General features: G+C 39.0%; 2 protein-coding genes across 3 annotated transcripts in view; both read left to right on the top strand.

Moving 5' to 3' along the window:
* On the top strand, positions 1-22,768 carry LOC145488281 (3-oxoacyl-[acyl-carrier-protein] synthase, mitochondrial-like). Of its 2 annotated transcripts, XR_014049490.1 has the most exons (15): positions 1-1,010; positions 1,794-1,883; positions 2,365-2,391; positions 2,748-2,818; positions 3,280-3,387; positions 4,717-4,788; positions 4,915-5,001; positions 6,181-6,332; positions 6,944-7,058; positions 7,153-7,219; positions 7,686-7,823; positions 8,297-8,374; positions 8,705-8,775; positions 9,551-11,768; positions 21,459-22,768. XR_014049490.1 is itself a non-coding variant. In XM_081467109.1 (14 exons), exons 1-14 carry the CDS (start codon positions 890-892, stop codon positions 9,731-9,733), a joined length of 1,380 nt encoding a protein of 459 aa, XP_081323235.1. In that variant the 5' UTR covers positions 1-889; the 3' UTR covers positions 9,734-13,863. The 2 variants fall into 2 exon arrangements, 1 of the variants encoding a protein (XP_081323235.1); XM_081467109.1 differs by lacking the exon at positions 21,459-22,768 and having other exon boundaries at positions 9,551-13,863.
* LOC145487952 (uncharacterized) overlaps positions 21,587-22,771 on the top strand; it is a 53,920-nt gene continuing 52,735 nt past the window's right edge. Inside the window, exon 1 of the mRNA XM_081466720.1 lies at positions 21,587-22,424. Coding sequence (XP_081322846.1) covers positions 21,587-22,424 — 838 coding nt within the window. The remainder of the gene's footprint in view (positions 22,425-22,771) is intronic.

A 22,771-nucleotide genomic window follows, 5' to 3' on the forward strand; every position in this document is an offset into this window, starting at 1 on the left:
TTAGAGGCAAGCGCTTGTTTTTTTGATTTACCTTATTGTGCGTCACAAGGCTGCATTTTTTCTTTCACGTCATACTGCCTTTTATGGCAGACCATTAGCAATCCCCTTTTCTTTGCCGTCCACAAAATAATTAGGAAGCTTTTACAAACAATTAGAAAAAGATCATTAGATGTTGAGACACCAGTTATGAAACGTTTTCGAATGGTATGCCGTGGAATATCCCTCTTGTCACCTGTAATTTATCGGTATACACACAAGTCTTTTAACGATTTAGAGCGGTTTTCAATTGAGTGTCGTAAAACCAAAACCAAACCAATTACTTACCAAGTAGACTACTCGGCCAATCTCAAACCGTAGTAAACCCAAAACCAAAACCAAAGTAATTGTCTAATTACTTTCGACACTCAATTGAAAACCGCTCCATACCATGCCATAGGAATTACAGTGGCCAATACAATCAAGACGACATACGCGTAGTGCACGATGGGAAGGTTAGGTGTACTGTACATGTACTACCGTCGAGTGTACAAAAGCTTTCCTGTATGCTGATTGGCTGTATTTTCTATGCCATGGTGTAACCGCATACTTGAATTGGTCAATATTCAGTTCATCGTTGCTTTTACCGAGTGGAATTTATATTTCTCTCCTATCAATTAAATCTCAGACCATTTCAATTCGTCTCAAATCTCTGTTATCAGTTTTAAAAATGCGTTATTTTCCTAGCTGACCTGTATACCACACAATACTCACAGACCCTAGTTCCCAGCCTTGTCTGTTGCTGTGGTAAAGGCGTGGTTACAAAAGAAAAAATGGCGGAAAATTGGAAAAAGATGCCGCTTGATAATAAACGAGAGTCTTGAATGCACTTGTACCACGGTATGGTGTTATCATGAGCGCGCAACCCTCAGTTCGTGTGTTGACTAGGTTATGGCATTGCGGACGTGTTTTTCGAAGACAGTGTGGGTGGCGAATTCGCGGAATCCATCGTCGTGTTGTTGTCACTGGTCTGGGTGAGCTTGGATTTCTCTGTGTTGAATAACTAATCTTATCTACTGGGTGTTAAGGTATGAAACGAACCTCACACTAAATTCCTGATTAAACGAGACGGTCCGACGTATTTAAGAGGAAATTTATCGCTGGTTCCCTTCTGCGGCGGTTACCTACTGTTCGACGTGTTTTCAGCTGATCACGACAAATTTGCATGGGCAACGTCCGGCCCCCACCCCACCCAAGAGCGGAGTGGGTATAATTGAAGAATTCGCGATTGTAAAAATGAAACGGCCCGACTTAGTTTAGAGGAAATCGATCGATGGTTCGCTAGTTCCGCGGCGGTTTTTATACTGTACCTACGTTTTCAGCTTATTTGGGTAATGTTTTGCCCCCCACCCCAGAAGTGAAGGGTATTAAATCAGGACATGGTAGCTTGGGCAGGGTGTTGATCCCTAATTTGACCAAAACTTAAGACGTCGTTTAACTCACATATTTACTATAATACCTGTAGTGAGGCAATGTTCATGCAATTGAATGACTCTAACTTGATGGACACTGTGATATCTGACAGATGCACTGCTATTTAAATCCTCGTGAACTGTAATTTACATGCTATATCAACGCAACCCCCTCCCCTACCATTCCTTTGCGAAAAGGAAAACAATCCATCCTGTCTAGTGCCTAGTAGTCTATTACTGCAAAAAGATTTTTTGGCCAACTAGCTCCAAACAAAAATGCAAAGATACCATTTCAGTAAGTATAATGATATAAGCAAAAGTAACTGATTGTTGGGCTTTCAACAGGTCTGATTACTCCTCTTGGAATTGGTACAGATAGAGTTTGGGAAAATTTAGTGCAAGGAAAATGCGGAATAACAAAAATACACAGGGAAGGTAACTTTCTTTTTGTGGTTAATAACCTAAGGTTTTGTAAGAATCTAGAGTGCAAGGGCTGGATTGGCATCACCCTGGAGTTATGTTTGTGGTTAGGTATACGATGTAATTGTCACCAAATGCGAGGCCCAGATGTAAAAATGCTGGCCAAAATATTTTTCATTCCATCACACAGGCCGAGACAAATTACAACCGACCAGAAAAATGAAGCTCGTTAATATTTCTACATCTTGATCGAACAAGCTTGATTGATAAAGTTTCATTAATTTCTTTCATAGAAAAAGCTTCACAGATGCAAATTTATGTTGTATCTGAACCACCTCTTTAACCAATCAGATTGTAGAATTCAATTCATCTTTCCTGCAGGCTGAGGCAAATAGCATCAACGAACTTCATTCTTATAATGAATTTCTCTCTATCTGTTAATTTCTGATGTTGGTTAATTTCTCATACATATCATATGTATATTTTACATTACTAGATTTTAAAGGGATTCCTGCACAAATAGGTAGGGGCTTTGAACAAATCATGCAGTAAAATGAAATAGTAAATGTTACCTGTCTTCATGGCACTTCTGGTATCAATTTACTACATAAGTGTTCTTTGGTAAAGTGGGATGTCTCCAGACTGAATGCTAGAAGCAAGGAAATATCTTGGACAGGTTGAAAACACGTAATGATCTCTGTAGATTCATGGTCATTCTCCCCAACTTTGAGAGAATGTGGGATGATTTTTATTTTCCAGTTGAATTGGTAGAGGTAGTAATATGACAAGGTGTTCTTAGAGGTTGGCAAAGCAACCTAGTTTTCTTGGTGCAAATTCTGCAGATAATTTAATTTTAATGCTTTCTGTTTATTAATTCAGCTGCATTTGTGCCAAGAGGTACAAATCCAGGAGAATTCAATGAGAAACACTGGGAAAAGGAACTTAAAGTGGTAAGAAATATAGTTAGCTGTGCTCCTGTCTAAAGATATGGTAACCTTTTTTGGTTCTGAGAGTTTGTTGGCACATCAAGCCCTTCCTTACCTCTACTCTCTTCCAGGACAAGTATAGGAGCTTACTTGCTGTCACTTGCATCATCTAACATGATGGGTAGCGTGCTATACCATTTGCAGATTTCACACCCTGCCCTGTATCAAACAGGATACCCAGAAAAATGCTGATATCCATTATACATGGGAGGAACATTTAATTTCTTTCCCTGTAGTATAGAACAAGGGGGCGATAATGGTAGGACTTAAATGCCGTCAACCTCTAGATCTACCTCCAGATCTCATCTTCAACATACACCAACTATTTTCACAAATGCACCACCTGCTATCTTCCCTTAGTTTTCCATGTGCTTGCAGCACGAGAATAAAGCTCTGTCGATTGATTGATTTTTTCTTTTGGGTAGGATAGACGGAGCACCACAACAGAAGGCCTGTTTTCCATTGTAGCTGCACATGAGGCTTTTGAAGATTGTAATTGGAGACCAACTACGCAGCAACAGAAAGAAAGAACTGTATGTAAAATGTGTTGCACCCAACTTGAATTGTAAGATCTGGTTAGGTGTTGGTCTCTCTGAGAAAATAGGTGCATACAGGGCCAAGAAATCCAAAAGCTGTCATTGCAGTTATCAGCAGTTTGACATTAAGGGATAACTCTGCTTTGGGTTGACCCTTTGTCCTCGTTTGTACTGTAAATCCTTGAATTAGACCCTCCCCTCAAATAAGCCACCTCTTAGTATAAAGGCCCCTACTATTGGCCAAAATTTAAATAAGTGTCTCCCCTGAATAAGCACCCCCTCCCCTCCCTCTGCTTTTTTGAAGATTGCTGAGAGAACAAAGTATGTACTAATACAGTTTTGGTCGTGTTCAATCACAAGCAAGTGATTATTGACTCATTCAAGCACTGTAGATTGACTTTCACAGTATGTGGCAGTGAAGGTCTGCTGATTCATTATGTAAAGCCCAACCAATCTTGTGCAGCAGGCCTAGACCGGCTAAAGGGGTTATATTGTGTAGTTCTTCAAGAGAGCCAGAATCCTTCTGAGACTTCTGAGGGACTGACACATACATATATTACAAAAAAAAAAAAAAAAAAAAAAAAAGAACATTCATATCTTCCCATGATTTGGGAAAAATTGAATAAGCATCCCACCTCGATTAAGTGCCTCCCTCGAACAAGCACCCCCTGTCTTCTCCTAGATTTGAAATAAGCGACCCAAACCCTAATTCAAGGTATTACGGTATGCCTTTTTAAGCAAAAGAATTGACTGCAGACTCAACTGCAATAACTGACCTATTTGCTCGATATTGGCATCTACTGTACAAAGCTAAGGAAAGGCAGTTAGCTTCTGTCATGGAAAATGGCTAATAAATTTCTTAGTGTTGCCCAAGAACAGAAGGTCAGAAAGTACACTTACTTAGATTTATTATTTATAATGGTTTTACAAATATGTTTTGATTGCCTACAAGCAACACACCCATCTGTAAATAATAATAAAAATAATAAATTTCTTGTGCAAAATAAGAAAAAGGTCTGGAAGTTACCCCCCTTTTATTCATATTGGGATAGTTGTAAGAAAGGTTCCTGTAAGTGATTAATTTCTGATGAAACAGATTTCAAGGATTTGATAAGGCAGGTAGCAGTTGGGTTTTGTTAGACCGTGGGAGCTTTACATGTAAGAGTGTGTTTTTGAGCTGGTCAAGTGAGGGGAAGGAGGCTGGGGGGTCCTTAAAAGAGCTTTCAATACAGTTCAGCTGGTAGCTCTGTGAAAATGGGAAAAGCTTTTGTTTGGCTTTGTGCCTCCCCATGGCACTGTACAAAATTTGCTATCCTTGTGTATTAGGGTGTGTCTGTTGGAATTGGAATGACTGGCTTAATGGACACGCTGGAATCTGGAGAGGCACTTCACAAACAGGTCAGTTTAGGGCATATCTTACCTTTTGACATATTACAATTATTTTTTATAGACATACTATTACTTTGTGACTTGTAATTATTACTTACCACACCTTTTTTACCACACCTTTCTCAATGTTTTCAGGGATATCGCAAAGTGAGTCCATTTTATGTGCCGAGAGTTCTCCTGAATTTGCCGGCAGGAGTTGTCAGCATGGCCTTTGGCCTTCAAGTTAGTATGTTCTAGCATGCTACATGTGCTAACACTGTCACGTTCACCTTATAGTATTTTTTTCGTTCCCAGCAAAATTATCAGATTCAAAGTACACGAGTAATAAGTCTGTGAAAAAGAAATTTTAATGAAGAGTTTTCTAAGAAACTGTGTATTACTGTAATCCTCTGAGCAAATTGAGAGTCAGAGTATTTCAATTTCCTCCAGCAAATGACCTTGTATCCCTATTTTCCAAAATTTGGTAATGTTTGGCTGACTTGTGTATGATGACTGGTGCAGTGTGGGATAATTTCTTTGGTCTGGAAAAGTGTGGGGAGTCACAAGTTCACTTGACAATTTCTCTTTTTTGAGTACCCCACCTCTGGCATGCAAGCAACCAGATTTCTTTAGATATCTCCAGCATTGTCTGCTGAAGAATTGCACTGTCTTTATATAATGCATTACAAAGTGTCCTTATTGGTAAAAGTTCGCCACAACACACATAATTCTATCAAATATGAAGTATTATATTATATTTAACAATTAGACATGTAGCCCGTAAGGGCTACGGGTCAATAGCCCATGAGGTGAAGCCAAATGAGCTATTGACCCGTGGCCCTTGAGGGCAAAGGGTCTAATTTCGCTACTTGAGGACTATTACTGATAGTCTTCTAGTAGTGTAGCCAATTAAAATGCAGGATTTGCATTAGTCCACTAGTTGGGTGGTACTAAGTTGAATTATTCTCCCATTTTGATTTGTTCTTCCTTATGATCTTTTGGAGGACAGACACAAAAATGATGTCATTAGCAATACTTTTTGTTTCTTTATTTATAGAAAACAGGTAGATTCCATGATGCTGTGCATCTGTTCAGAAATAGATCACAAAAGACGTCAAAATGTGTTAAGAACATCAGTGACACACTCGGCTATTGCCTCGTGTGCCACTTTTTTGTTCTTACCACATTTGACGTCATCTGTGATCTACTACTGAATAGACACGGCAACATGGAATGTACTTGTTAAAAATATCAAATGCAACGTTGCCTAGTCAAATACGAAGTTGTTATTCAACAATGGCTGTTTTCAATGCAATCCCGGACATAAGTAGTTATTCAGGTTGTTTATGCATCCCTCCCTTTGATATATGGAGAAATACTAGAAGAATTTTAGTTACACGAATCCGTGTCTTTTCCCCTTAGGGTCCAAACCACGCTGTATCCACTGCTTGTGCGGCGAGTGCCCATGCTATTGGCGATGCTTTTAGAATGATCCGTTATGGAGACGCTGATGTGATGGTTGCAGGTGGAGTGGAATCCTGCATCATGCCACTGTCCATGGCAGGCTTCTGCAAGTAAGGGTCGTAAAACTTCAACGAGGCCTCTTTGGTCCTTTTGAGGTTAACACAAACTTGCTCACGAGTCGCGCTACGAAAGCCGAGCTCGATGCGATAAGAACGTCGGCGGCGCTCAAAAGCCGAGCGCGAAAAGCGCGAGTATGAGGAGCGCAAACTTACATTTTTCAAAGTCCTTCGCACCAGGACTACTCACAACCGCGCGCGAGTAAAGGACTTTGAGAAAGTCTAAGTTTAGCAGTGTCCTGGCATTGTATCTTCAATATCTTAACTAATAGGTAGTCGCTACTGATAGGTATCTTCGCAAGAGGCAATTAAAAAAAGCCTTAACATTTTTCTCTTTCATTTTTTAGGGTATCGAATTTTTGGCCAGGTCATAAATAGGGTACCAAAAATCACAGATTTTGGGAAGTGGGCCACACACCCCCACCCAACTTTTCTGGGAGTAACCCCCCGGGGAGAACACGTAGGAGAGTTAACATAACTAGCTGTTCAAATGAGGATTAAGAAGCGTTAGTTACGTAGTGCTTTGCTATATGTTCTACTATGAACCTTGCAAGACCGCGCTCTCTGCAGGCAGGTCACTGGGCAAATTTTCGTCTGCTTTTCAGAATGCGCGCGCTCACCACCAAGTTCAATGACCTTCCGCAGGAGGCATCGCGGCCGTTTGACCGTCGGAGATCTGGGTTTGTAATGGGCGAAGGAGCAGGAATCATGATTTTAGAGGTACATGTCGCAATGTTAGAGGTAGAAATCCTTTCCGTTTCCACTTTGGATATAGAGAAGAACTACTGCCACAATATTTTCAAATTGTTTTCAGGAATATGAACACGCAGCCAGTCGTGATGCTAGGATTTACGCCGAACTTCTCGGTTACGGCCTGTCAGGTATTACATGTAGATGCACTCTTTTTCAGCGGTGGTTTTTCACAACAACCGCACTTTAATTGACTTTCAATTACATTTGTATACTTAGTTTGCTCATCTCTAGAAACTGGTAACAAAACTCGTGTGACATCCTCTGACCAAAGCAATCACTTATTTTTTAACCAATCAGGCAACAAAAACCAAACGAATCACGGCTTCACTTACTCGCGTTTCCCGCGCTTTGTATTCCCCCCTTGGCGCCGTTTTCGTTTTCCCGCGCTTTTCACCGCTTGCATGTTTTCCCGCGCTTGGCATCAGTCGCTTGATTTCCCGCCATTTCCTACGTCGTTTGAATGAAAAGCAGGAAGATTCTCACAACACCACGTGCACGTTTATGAATGAGAAGAAATAATTGCGAGTGCTCGCTTTTTTATTTTTAACAATTGTCAAAAGCGATTAATTGTTTTGCTCGACTTATTATTTTTAGGAGATGCTTATCACATAACAGCCCCATCAGAGGGAGGGTACGGAGCATATTTAGCGATGAAGAATGCTCTCCGAGATGCAGGGCTTAAACCAAAGGATATCCATTACATCAACGCACATGCGACATCTACTCCACTGGGTAAGAAAAACTTTCATTTCTCGGTTGCGCGGAGGTTGCGCGACTAATAGCATTTCCTGAGCCCGCAATCTTCGTCAGTGGTGTTGCTTAATTACTTGTCGCGTTCAGATGACGTCAAAGCTGACGTCATAGCTTTCGGAGAGCTCGTGTTTTAGACTATATGTATTGAAAAAATAGAAAACTCTTGATGTACTCTTGCGAAGATCGTTGGTTACTTCGTATATTCTTCGCAGAAAGTATCTTTTCTGATCCCAACTTCTCTGTGAATTTAATGAATTTAATTTCCTCTTTGAAGGTTTCGAAAGGAATCAACCGTCATGCGAGAGTTTGGGCACTACTATAACGCTTTTCAATTTTTCAGTTTTTCTTTACTCTTTCTTTCAATACTTTCTCTGGAAATCTATAGTGGTAATTCTGTAAAAGATGAGGGGTTTGAAAGATATTATTGATAGAAAACCTAATTTCGTTTCTAGGAGATGCTGGCGAGAACAATGCCATCAAAACATTACTTGAAAGTCACTCCAAAAATGTTCAAGTTTCCTCCACAAAAGGTGAGATGCGTTAGTCGTTTTAGAAGTAAACAACTGTAATATTTCGCGCATTTTCCTCTTGACTTATTACTATTGATTTTACAACCGTACATTAGTGTAGGTGCCATAAATTAACTGACTTTTTGGGGTTATTGGTTCGAACTTCGCAGCTCTGCCGGGCAGCAAATTAACAAACATCGGGCTTTGAGCAATGACGAAACACGTTCGACATTTCTTTATTGGCGGTCATCTCTTCAAACCAGTGTTATATTCAAAACTGAGTGAAATGGGCCGGCCATTGTAGATCGGACAACTTTCGCTCATAAGCCGTGTTAAATTATTCTTCCTTAGGAGCTACTGGTCATCTTTTAGGAGCGGCGGGCGCTGTTGAAGCTATTTTTACGGTGCTTAGTGTCTACAAGGTGAGTTTTTGTCGTAATGAAAGAGATGCTACACTGGACAATATTTCGTGCAACCTTGGGTCTCAGCAAAATTTCGGGACAAGTTTCGAGAAATATTCCCTAGTGCATCGGCGCCCTTGATATGTAATTTGTGCTAATCGATATGGACATACAGTGGAATCCCAATAACTCGAACCAAAAGTCGTATCCCTCTCCTCTGTCTCAGTCGAACACTGTAATTTTATCCCCGATTTCTCGAACTATCTGATTTTTTGAACCAATTTTCGTTTACCTTGGAGGTTCGAAAAATCGGGATTCCACTGTAAGTTAATATTTTGCTTACACGGAACAGAGAACTGGGTACGAACGTAGTACGCGAATAGTCGTGGTTAGTACGTTTGTGAAAAGATACGGCTGAGAAACTTGTGACATTTTACGGTCAGCCTTGCCACTCGCAACTTTGGATAAGGTTTAGTTTTTATCATAGTGTAGTATAAACAGTGTTATCTTGTTTATCTTTCATGAATTCTGTTGTTTGTATACATGGTCGAGGGTACACTGGGGTACTCTGTCCCTACTTTTTCTAATTAGAGGTTTTCGGGGTTTATGTGTCAGGCTTTGACGCATGTAGGATGTAATTTGATGTATCTTTTATCCACTTTCTGTAACCTTAGTGTATCAGTTAGAACATATCTTGGTGCATGGCTAACCAACGCGCCCATGCCCCATAACCTTTGAGTGTGTTCGGTTGTGTAGTGAACGCAGAATAGAAAGGAAATGTTCCGTTTTCTCAAAGGGCGTGGCACCTCCTACATTAAACCTTCACAACGTGGACTCAGAAGAGGAGTTTAACATGAACTACGTTCCTCTCACGTCCCAGCAATTTCACTCTCCTGAGCCGAGAACAGCACTGACGAACTCGTTCGGCTTCGGTGGCACAAACGCTTCACTGTGTTTCAGACAGTTCGTGCCTTCGTGAAAATCTCCGGAGAGCTTCCAATGATGGTATTACCCAATCACAAATACTTGAAAAAACTGTTCCTCGAGGTCAGTAAAATGAATCAGGTGGAGTCTCTCCAAGAAAAAAAAAAAGAGAAAGAAAAGAGAAGGATTACAACGATTGTGCTGGATGTGTTCCTCTATGGACTGTAATCTTGTAATCTTTATTAGACCGTCTGTAAAATGGACAATCGGATGTGAAAGAAATGGTTTAAGTGCCCTTATTTTAGGAGTTACAATGGAAATAAACATCAAACTAATCCTTTGCAAGTGTCTTGCAAATTTCTTTTTTAATAAGTGTCGTTGCCTGTCGTGCTCGATTGTCTTCTGAAGTCCATTTCTTTTCAGTCTGTTTACTTTGCCTGTTTGCTGTCGTTAACTATTCAATTTTCCAATGAATCTGATGAAATTATTGATTTCTTCGCGCCAGTCCAGCGGGGCACCATTTATTCCTTTCATTCATTGTGTAATTGCAAATTGATTGGAGTCCTGCAGCAAATAAAAAGTGCAAAGCTTTTCGCCAGGCGATAATTACCTATCACCGTTAATTATGGTTGCTATTTCTTGATTACGTTTTCGTATTTAAGGGAAGTCGGAAATACCGACTGTACTATATTTATAATATAATTTTTCGCAGTTTTCCTCTCTTCGCGTGTGGTTTGTTTTCCTTCTCTTCTTAATCAATCTTTCACTTACAATCGCCGGATTGGCAAACCTGATCTCTAATTTCACTCCAAAGTTGTGCTTTATAAGAAATGTCAAATGTTTACATGACCAATATGTCACACTAATCCACTGAAAGGCTAAATGCGATATTAAAACTGGTGAATATTGCCATGCAGGTTTATAAGAAATGACATTAGCTTACTCAAAATGTTTGCGGAGCAAGTTGTTGAAAAGAGTAGCGGTTTTATCAAGACGTTAGGAAAGAAATAATTCCCAGATCCTTTGTGGTAAATTTAAAAACTCTATAGCGCTGTTCTCGACTATTTTATTAATATTTCCGTTGGCTAGTTATTGCGTTATGCGGTGTTTGTCCAGAAGAAAAATATTTACTGAGATGAATTTGTTTCGTTTAATTGAAACGTGGGAAAGTTGCTTAGCATTGGTTCCCTCAGATTCCCGAAACGACTGGCGTGTATTCTTTTTGAAGAGGGTATTCTGTGGCGGGATGATTATATTTGTAGAGAGATACGTGTTTATAAGCAGGTTTCAACCGCAAATGGCACTGTATAATAGGCAAACACCTGAAATTCAGACAGGTTTTAACCACAAAATATTAAATTATTAATGAGCATGCCATTTTTGTGCCCAAAAACCTTGCACGTCCAAATTCACACTTTTTAATCACCTTTCTTTTGAACAGAGGTACTTCATTCATTGGTAGAACCAAGTGACTGGAATTCCTTCCATTCAGACTGATCATTACTTTATAGTCCTGCAGCCCACAAGTTGTAATTAGGGAAATTTTGGTGTCTAGACGCGAACATAGAGGGTCTCATCCTTGTGCAAACGGGAGGGTAGATAACGGGTCTAAATGTCATTGTCTGGTGGAATTGCATTGCGGCAAAAAAAAAATCAACACTGGGTATGATAGCTGCATTTGCATTCACTAGCGTGCACTTTTATGAACATCTTCCTGTTGATTATCTGTTGAAATAATATCTTGAAATGTGATTTCTCGTGAACAAAGCCTTTGGTAACAAGTGCACTTCTCCGCAGAGAATTGAGTAACAAGAACTGTCAACAACTCAGTTTTATTGTTTAAAGGAATTTCGCCCACACTGTAAGATTTTGGATTGTGACGCAATTCATTCGGAATCGATTGGAATCGTGGAAATAACTGCTGGTTTTTGGCCGTGTATCACCGTATACCGGAGGAATATTTTGTTTACCTAACGCTACTGAATAACATAAAGTGAATATCTGGACTTATGGAACGACCACTGAGCCTCGTCTTTACGTTTCAAGAGGCAACATGAAAGAGTTCAAGCCATGGAATTTGACTACACGAGGTAAGGGAGACTTTCATTTTCTTCCAACGATCACAAAAATGCTGGTTAGCTTTACTGCGTTTGCAGTCTCCTCGCTTGTACGCGTAAAGCGCCTTAACATGCAATGTTTGTACTCGTGAACTACCTGTATTAGTTTACAAGCTACAAATCGTACGAAAGGTAGCTCGGTTTTTCCGGTTGGAGGTGCTTGCTTCGCGCGAACGATGCGAGACACCGGAGTGAACCGTTGCGGCTGCATATAAAAGGATACCTGTTACTAAACTTTAGTAATGAATTTTTATGTTTAAAAATAGGTAATACAACTGGTTATAATTTCTACGATCATTTCTTTTACACTAGAAGATTATATTTAATGTGATTTTAAAAGCGAAGTACCTGCAGCGAACTTCTCTAGTCCTGATAAGAAAACATTCTCGCAGCAAGGATAAGTTAATTAAAGAAACGATTGATAGCGTTGCGTGTAAAAGTTTTGACGGCAACTCGGGATCATGCAACATGTTGTGTACATTTGTTCGTGTTAATCCTTTTTACAAGAGTTACGAATGTCATTCGTGTAATATCGAAACGTTGGCATTTTTCTGGACCGAACTTGAATTTGGAAATATTGCCGATTTTGAGACCCGGAGAAAAAAATGTTCTGAGCGGAAAATAAACAAATATAACATTTGTTCCTTCACGGACACGGCGCCAATCGAAACGGCGCCAATCGAAACGGCGACGCAAATTTAATTTTCACGTACTGAAATATAATGTCGTCAAGGAATGCTAAATTTTCTTTACGCTTTTTTTTTTTTGCCAGATTACAGCACTGAGTAAATTAAGTTTAGTTTAATTCATATTAAAATGCAGCGAGTTTATTAAAATAACCTTGAATTAAATTAGGATAACTACTGTGTTTCCCAATACTGGCGCAGTGCCGTGTTTGTTTGGTGCCAGGTAATAAATAGACTGATACATGAAACAAAACTATCGCCGTCGAAATCTGTAGATGGTTAACTAGTTGAGCTGATATTTTTGGCGCTAATTGTTTCTGCGCATCCTTACTGCGCACGCAAATTCACACTCCACGTCATGCATGAGCGCGCAATGATAAACAATGACAGGGCAGATGGCCATTGCTACAGCTTTGCCAGGATTTAACAACCTCGGACATCCAGTGACCCCTATTTTTCTTTTGATAGACCATTTTCTCTACCGATTTTCTACGTTAAGTGAAAAAATGAAGAAAATCTGTCGATCAGAAGTTTGAATTTTTTGCAAAATATACCATCGAATTCAGCTCTTCGTTTATTTGTGCAAAGGTTCCAAATGTCTTTTCATTTCGAGGAAACAACGAGATATGTAAATGTATGCTGCATCTGGAATAGTTTACTCTTAATCCAAACATGAACAAAATTCTGAAAATAAATAGATCACAGAAAAGAACCAAAAACAAAAACAAAAACAAAGATATCACGCATTTAAGGACATTTAAGAACGGACCATTAGAAATTTGATGAGGGGTGGGACTTTTTCAGATTGCAGGAATTTCTTTTCACGTCCACTGCCTCTGTAGGATTCTTTTTTGGGGGCAAGTCCCCTGCACGAATTATTATTATTACTATTATTATTATTATTATTATTATTATTATTATTACTTTATTTATTTTTTTTTGGGGGGGGGGAATTCGAGGGGGAAATATTCTGCTGCAGTAGTCTAATCTTGACACTAACCACAATCTGAATACCTGGAACAGGCTCCAAGTTCAAACAAATATTTTTTTAGCTTTCACACAGTCGTTGTACTTTCCTGTCAAAATTATACTCGGGGGAAACATAACCAAGTTACAGACCAGACACATCTAAGTGCTACTGCCTAAAATGGGCTTGCATTGCTTTTTTCGTTTAATGTTTAGGGAAAATATCCAATTTTATTGATTCATACCTACATGGCTTATGTTCGTGACCATCCAGTAGCAAGTATGGGGCCGAAGAGTTTATTCAACGCATGCTCGTTACGGTTCTGAAATGATTGACAGATGTCTTTACTGGGGCGATCATAGAAACCAGAAAAGTAGCGAGATCAAGGGTAGCTGCCACCTAACCGCCCCCCCCCCCCCCCGTAGAAGACCTTGTCGCGTCAATTCGAAGAGCGTGGGAAGACGAGTGTGCAATGCCCTACGTGCGGTCAGCGGTTAGAGAGAGCTTAGCGATTTCCAAAACCTAAGAGAACTTTAATACGCGAACTGGCAATTAAATCAGGAGTCATGGTTTCTGTATCTTGAAAAGTTTAGCCTAAACTTATCAAGTTCGTCGTTTGCAATCCATGTTAGTCTTCTCCATCCGTAACCATCCTTCTTCCTTTATGGTTTATCATTATTATTACACATTGAACTCACTATCTCTTTTTTGATTAGCCGAAAGCGTACAGTGAATTTTCGAAATCAGCATCTGTGACGTCATGTTGCTGGAGATTATACAATAATCATGTCAAGGACACTCAAGGTCATGGGTAATCATGTCATGTATGATCGCAGTGCATGATTTCTAAGGGAAATAATGTCAAGTTCGCGCGCTTTGTGTTGCTTTCGGTCAGTGAAGAAGCAAAAACATGACTTCCTTTTTTTTCGTTCAATGTATGATAAAACAATTATTAGTAGTATACAACAGAGAGTTCTGCGACCGGGACACAGGGACACAGTGACGTCACAATACCCCAGAGGTTGACGTCATCAAAAATGATGACATCATAATCTAAATATAGAATACAGAGAGTCCTGCGACCGTGACACTGGGACACAGTGACGTCACAATACCCCAGAGGTTGACGTCATCAAAAAATGATGACATCATAATCTAAATATAGAATGCAGAGAGTTCTGCGACCGGGAGGTTGACGTCATCATCATAATCTAAATATAGAATAGTGACATCATCGGGATGGAGGGGTGTAAGGTGTCATTGGAGGTGTTACGTCATACTCTGAAAATAGGTAGAATGATGTAATAGGATTATTTTTAGTAACAGAAGTCATGTGATTTTCTCGTTGTAAAGAGGTGAAATTTTAGGAATATATTAGTAAGCTTAACATGGGTGTCACTCTCTCTGCTCGTCGAATACGATTTAACACGTACCGCTTACTGGCTAGAAAGCTGATCACTCCTATAAGTGAAATAGTTTTGCTGACAGAAGCCTCATTATGTGGTCTACCAGGTACCAAGCTTTCCAAGTTAAAGAACCTTCATTCTGAAGAACCCCTGCCCAATTCCGCCCATTATTGAGTATAGAATAGGAAGAAATACATTTTAGCAGGGTAATTTAGTAACAGAATAAAATATACTTTATTTCTATTACGTGTACTTAATTTTCCGACCTGGGAAATATTAATTACGTATAGGCGACATGGAAATTGCTTTTCCGTGTTTGGACCGTCAATTTGTATTTTCACTTTAAATAGACGCTAAGCAGAAAAGAAATTTCCTTTGGACATGATCACTACCGGCTTTAGTGCCTTGGGCTAAAGTCTATATGAATCTTATACGCCTCAGTCATTATAAAAATCTATGATTGCGAATAAATCGATTTCTACTCGGTCTGTTAAGGTACTAGACAGAACAAAACAACCCTGTTTGCTCAAATACAATAGAGTTTTCCACTGCTTCTTTGTTATTGCAAAATAATCTTCCTGGGGTCATTAACGCCTAAAGTTGTGCAAGCAGACAAGACCGAGAAAGTGAACGAACAAATGTTTTTCAAAGACGTTTATTGCAATCAACTACTCTTTAACTATTTACAACTCTCAGAGCTCTAACTTGCCAAGTGATCATTACAAAGTTCTACAGTTTGTTCTTTTTATCCGGTCATGATCAAGTACACTGAACCATACTTTGTACTCAGAAGCCTTTTCGATAATTCTGTTTACACTGGCTGCGAAGTTATTAGTCGTTTATTTCAATGAAACTTCTCAAACGTAAGAACGTGAGAAAAGTAAGGGGGTTCCTTTTTATTTCATTTCATATTTCTCTCTTGGTTAGTAAAGCTATATTGTTTAATCTTCTTCCTTTGATAGATTACCTTTTGCGTGTAAGGTTTGTTTTGCATTCGGCCTTTTCGGCTGCTTTTTCTTCTAAAAGTAACTAAATTAGTTCACACTAGGTGAATTGACCAAGAATAAAAAAAAATCATTTTATCATCATGCCTTGTCGAGTGCTTACCTGATTATCCATCGACTGAAGCATGAATCTATCCAATTTAAATGCAATTATAAACTCACGTTTCTGTTAATTCGGTTTTGCTCGGGGAGTCTTTGGTATGCGAACACACGGTAATCCAGTTTTTCATTTCCACTGTTTAACTTTTACATGTGATTACATAGGTCCTAGGAGTAATCAACATCTAATCTCTCCATATATAACCAACACACTTTCTAGAGATAAGTAATGAGAACTGAAAGAAGTGATCTAAGTCTACAATGTAACGATTAATCGAGAGAAGGTAATGAAAGAAAAATTTGATTCTTACAAGAGTGGAATTTTACCTGATCATGATACTCACAGGCATCTTTTATTCGAATGATGCCAAAATCAAAGTTGAGAGGTTCTTTGCATGAATTCACATTCCGATAGATTCAATTCTTTTCAATGGCTAATTCCCCGAGGCGATGCGAACTTTATATCACTATCTAACACTTTTAATCAATATATAGAAAATCCAGCGGAGTCGACTGGGTGTAACTGTTGTTTTATTGCGTAAGATTACATCTGATTGTCACGTTTCCGTTCATTTGTTCCACCATAGTCCTTTAGAGCTCGAGAACCCTACGTTTTGCTCTGGTATGCAGTAAATGTTGTTATAAATCATGTTGTAACGTGTTAACACTTGATTGGTTTACTTGAGGTTATAATAATACAAATGCTTAATTCGGCTATAATTATACCTTGAGAAGTTGCGCCGCTTTCCTATTTGTGACTTTTTGGATGTTTGTGACATTTCCAATGACAGGCGGGAATGCTGAAGCACCGCACAAAATGCACTTTGTGTAAAGTAATAATACGTTTTCAAAGATAAGTTTCTCAGTCAAAACTTTTGAAAAGAATAACGTCATCGCTAAATAAAGCTTTTAAAGAGATGGTGCAATACCTGGAATTTTGGTGAATAATGCGAGCGTCTAAGAATAGAAATAAAACTAATGACAGTTCAAACTGGTACGGTATCCCTCAATTCCTTTCCTCGGTGAAAGATGTTTGTAGTATAAATATCACGCTCAAATTGCAGTGATGGCAACCTTTCGTGAACAGATTGGTACTTCGCTGATCGTTACTGAGTTCCTACATTAAATCGTCGATGACTACCAAATTTCTGATGGAGGGATCAATCATAGATTCTAAGTCGCTAGGAAATCCTTCGACAAAGTTGATGTTTGGAGTAGTTGTCAACATACCCAACATATCATCGTAGGCGGGTTGGTAAATACCGTAGCACCAACTGACGTTTTCAGGAGCTCCGTCGATGAGATCCTTCCCCGATTCAAGTAAACGTTTTCCAAACTGACTTTTACCACAACAGGTTCGTCCTGCGACAATTGCCGGGAAGGGATGTTTAAGTCTTGGGTCCATACTTTTAAATAATTGATTGAACTGTATGCTTCAGATTTAGAGCCTATTCCCAAGCAGTCTTGGGTTCAGCCTCTTTCTCATAAACACGAACCATGTTGGTTGTTTGTAACTTAGCAAACTGTAGCCAATATTTTCGCTCAATGTCTGTCAATTCGTGTACTTGACTCAAATGGTTTGCTTATCGAAATAAAAATTTTGACCCACACCCTGGGATGCGGCAGTGCTTACATTTTCTATTCACCATGTTAATAGTGTGAAAGTTTGAACCTAATTGAACAAAACTGATTATAACACGGAATTTATAGGGCCAAACGGGCCACAGGGGCCAAAAGGGTCATTTTTTTTTCCGAGCACGCGTGGAGATAGCACGTGGAGATGGTACGCGTGGAGATAGCGCGTGGGATCGCGAGAAGAAAGAACGCGCGTGTCATTCGAGAGATGTTTTTTCTTATCTAACGAAAAATTAATAGTAAAGATGATAGTTCAGTTAATAATTTCACGGTAAAGGAAATCTCAAATTTCTCAAGCATTTTCCAGAATACAAGATGTCTTTATCCATACTCATTCTGCTAGCTATTCTATGCGGTTCAAACGCTTGCTTCGAGAAGTAGATTATCGACTGTACAAGTGTTGGTATGTCATCCATACCAGATTCAGAGACAAGGGTTGAGAACTACCCTTCGATTTTACTAGTAACGAGATAACAATTTACGTCACATTAATATCTCTGCCTTGTTAGAACTATTACCACAACTCATTACTATAGATCTTCGAGCCAACGATCCATTTTTGTGTGATGTGACATACAAAGTTTTTACACCTCCAAGCCTATTATGATAAGCGCCGATCGTAATTATAATACCCGGTTATAATACCAGCACCAGCGATTACTACAGCCCTCTTCTCAGCAAAGTCGCCCACCCATCGCCATAACCATCCATCCCACTTATACTTCAAGCACTGGAAGAAATCTGCCGAATACTTCAAATCACAAACAGATCATGAAAATGGGAAATTATCATCACGCGACACCATACATTTACACACTAATTGGCACCCTGCTGTTTATACCAACGTGTGTGATTTTACGTCGATCAATGATCATCAATCTCCCGATGGTTTATAAGTCAAGCTAGCAACTCGTGAAATTGGACAAGCAGTTTTTGCTTGCGTTTGTGCTGTTGCTTACATGCATACATACATACATACATACATACATACATACATACATACATACATACATACATACATACGTACATACATACGTACATACATACGTACATACATACGTACATACATACGTACATACATACGTTTATTTGATAAGTAGGTTTAGAATAAGCAACTGTACAGTTGATGTGGACCTACTACTACTAAGTCTAAATAAGAGAAACAGAAACAGAAAAACAGCTTGCACCACTTCCGATCGAAAAAGATTGTCTCCCTGAAGCCATCTCTTCAAATTGCTGTCAGTAACGGAATCCAGGGTATGGGTCATAAGAATTTGAATAAAAACGCCTCTCGTATTCCTCGTTTGCATTGAAATAACTATAAAAAGCGTCAGATGGACCGGGTAAACAATGCTTTTGTCCCATGTTCTCGAGCTCTAAAGGACTATGGTGGAACAAATGAACGGAAACGTGACAATCAGATGTAATCTTACGCAATAAAACAACAGTTACACCCAGTCGACTCCGCTGGATTTTCTATATATTGATTAAAAGTGTTAGATAGTGATATAAAGTTCGCATCGCCCCAGGGAATTAGCCATTGAAAAGAATTGAATCTATCGGAATGTGAATTCATGCAAAGAACCTCTCAACTTTGATTTTGGCATCATTCGAATAAAAGATGCCTGTGAGTATCATGATCAGGTAAAATTCCACTCTTGTAAGAATCAAATTTTTCTTTCATTACTTTCTCTCGATTAATCGTTACATTGTAGACTTTGATCACTTCTTTCAGTTCTCATTACTTATCTCTAAAAAATGTTTTGGTTGGATAAGAAGAGATTAGATGTTGATTACTCCTGGTACCTATGTAATCACATGTAAAAGTTAATAAAAACAGTGGAAATGAAAAACTGGATTAGTGTTCGCATACCAAAGACTCCCCGAACAAAACCGAATTAACAGAAACGTGAGTTTATAATTGCATTTAAATTGGATAGATTCATGCTTCAGTCGATGGATAATCAGGTAAGCACTCGACAAGGCATGATGATAAAATGAAGATTTTGTTATTCTTGGTCAATTCACGTAAGTATGAGCTAATTTAATTACTTTTAGAAGAAAAAGCAGCCGAAAAGGCCGAATGCAAAACGAATCTTACACGTAAAAGGTGTTCTTACGTTTGAGAAGTTTCATTGAAATAAACGACTAATAACTTCGCAACCAGTGTAAACAGAATTATCGAAAGGGCTTCTGAGTACAAAGTATGGTTCAGTGTACTTGATCATGACCGGATAAAAAGAACAAACTGTAGGACTTTGTAATGAGCACTTGACAAGTTAGAGCTCTGAGAGTTGTAAATAGTTAAAGAGTAGCTGATCGCAATCAACGTCTTTAAAAAACATTTTCTCGGTCTAGTCTACTTGCATAACTTTAGGCGTTAATGACCCCAGGGAGATTATTTTGCAATAACAAGGAAGCAATGGAAAACTCTATTGTGTTTGAGCAAACAGAGTTGTTTTGTTCTATCTATCAAGTTAACAGACCGAGTAGAAATCGATTTATTCGCAATCATAGATTTTTATAATGACTGAGGCGTATAAGATTCATATAGACTTTAGCCCAAGGCACTAAAGCCGGTAGTGATCATGTCCAAAGGAAATTTCTTTTCTGCTTAGCGTCTATTTAAAGTGAAAATACAAATTGACGGTCCAAACACGGAAAAGCAATTTCCATGTCGCCTATACGTAATTAATATTTCCCAGGTCGGAAAATTAAGTACACGTAATAGAAATAAAGTATATTTTATTCTGTTACTAAATTACCCTGCTAAAATGTATTTCTTCCTATTCTATACTCAATAATGGGCGGAATTGGGCAGGGGTTCTTCAGAATGAAGGTTCTTTAACTTGGAAAGCTTGGTACCTGGTAGACCACATAATGAGGCTTCTGTCAGCAAAACTATTTCACTTATAGGAGTGATCAGCTTTCTAGCCAGTAAGCGGTACGTGTTAAATCGTATTCGACGAGCAGAGAGAGTGAGACCCATGTTAAGCTTACTAGTATATTCCTAAAATTTCACCTCTTTATAATGAGAAAATCACATGACTTCTGTTACTAAAAATAATTCTATTAAATCATTCTACCTATTTTCAGATTATGACGTAACACCTGCAATGACACCTTACACCCCTCCATCCTGATGATGTCACTATTCTATATTTAGATTATGATGATGACGTCAACCTCCCGGTCGCAGAACTCTCTGTATTCTATATTTAGATTATGATGTCATCATTTTTTGATGACGTCAACCTCTGGGGTATTGTGACGTCACTGTGTCCCTGTGTCACGGTCGCAGAACTCTCTGTATTCTATATTTAGATTATAATGTCATCATTTTTGATGACGTCAACCTCTGGGGTATTGTGACGTCACTGTGTCCCTGTGTCGCGGTCGCAGAACTCTCTGTATTCTATATTTAGATTATAATGTCATCATTTTTGATGACGTCAACCTCTGGGGTATTGTGACGTCACTGTGTCCCTGTGTCCCGGTCGCAGAACTCTCTGTTGTATACTACTATTATTAGATTCGGTTTTTGTGATATCCGGAATAATAATATCTCGGTAAGGGTTATCAGTCTCAACCTTCGGCTTCGGCTGATAACCCCTACCTCGACCTTGATTATTCTGGATATCACAAAAATCTCATCCAATAATTGTTTATTATCATCCGGCGTTTTTCTATCTTAATAAACTTGTCTTTTCAGGTTCCTTTAATTTAAAGGTAATCTTGTACATGGCTCAAAACACTGTGACTGAGGTCCTTCAAGTAAAATATGCAAGCATTCACTTACTTTTCTAAAACGTGCAGTCTCATTGATTACTCAATATGCTTTACTACTCAATTTTATACATATGTAGGTTTACTGGCCTTTCGTGATGTTGCCTCAGTATGCTTTTTATGGCTGATCCTGAAGGGAATTATAATCCTTGGTTTAACAAGGAATGCGACAAGTTTCTCAACAAGCGATGTCAGTTCATTTGGCTCTATGTCGTCTGTACTTGCAACTGCTGTTGCCACAGAGACAACGTCAAGGACAGGAATATTCAATCAGTCAAGGACAGAAACAAGCATTCCTTATAGTGAATCATTTTCTTCTTCTAGGGTAGTTGATAGTATCGCACAAACCACTCGTATTTTTGTATCGTCTTCACAAAATACAGCTTTCAATGCTGCAACATCATCCATCTCGTTTAATCCACATTCACCGTCATTTCGAATATCCAGCGTCATGTACAGTAACTCGCCCGAGGTCACTGACAGCCTTGTATCCGAAAGAACAGAATTGTATTCAACAACAAATGTAAATAACATTAACAAGACACAACTTGCTAGCGGCCATACAACATTATTTCAAGAAGTATCGTCAATCGCAAGTTCAGCAAACCTTGTGCCATCATCCACAAATATGGTGAAACTAAACACGCTCAAGCATTCAACAATTGCAGAACAAGAAAGTACATCTGTATTGTCACTCTTGGGTTCTTCGTCAACGTCCACAATTGCATCCATTCTTGTGAAAAACACAGAGGAACGTAGTTTCTCCGCTGTCGCATCAATCTCAAGCCAGGTACTTGATCAGAGTACACCTGTACTGACTTCTGTGTTTTCTGTGTTAGATTCATTATCATCATTATCTTCACCAGAGTTATCGTCAGTCAATGTTGTTTCACGTACAACAGCGACGGATGAGACAGTAAATTCAAGGCAGACAACAAGGCAAATTTTACCTCCATTGTCTTCAACGCCTTCTTTGCTGGAGGTATCATCAGCATTCTTTGTTTCCTCAAGTAGTGTTTCAACTAAACAAAGAAATAGTTCAGATGGTATTTCAATAAGCTCCAAAAAGTCGTTACTTCAAAGTACATCTGCGTTGTACTCCGTGTCTAATTTGCTGGATTCGTCGTCACCATTTGGCTCATTATCGAAAGATTCCACCGTTACGATAATACGATCTACAAACACGATAAATGCACAACAGCCTTCATCATCTTCTTTTTCTTCCCAGCTAGATTCTGCAGCAACGATTCCTTTAAAAACCAAAACAAGTCATTCACAATCTATAAACACAAGATCAACTCTTTCAATAGATCAAAGTACACCTGCTTTGTCTTCTGAGAGGTCTGTGCTGGTTTCATCGTCGGCAGTGATTTCGTCATCAGTTGCTGTTTCA

Source organism: Orbicella franksi, chromosome 5 (genome assembly GCF_964199315.1).
Source record: "Orbicella franksi chromosome 5, jaOrbFran1.1, whole genome shotgun sequence".
Classification (NCBI taxonomy): Eukaryota; Metazoa; Cnidaria; class Anthozoa; order Scleractinia; family Merulinidae; genus Orbicella; species Orbicella franksi.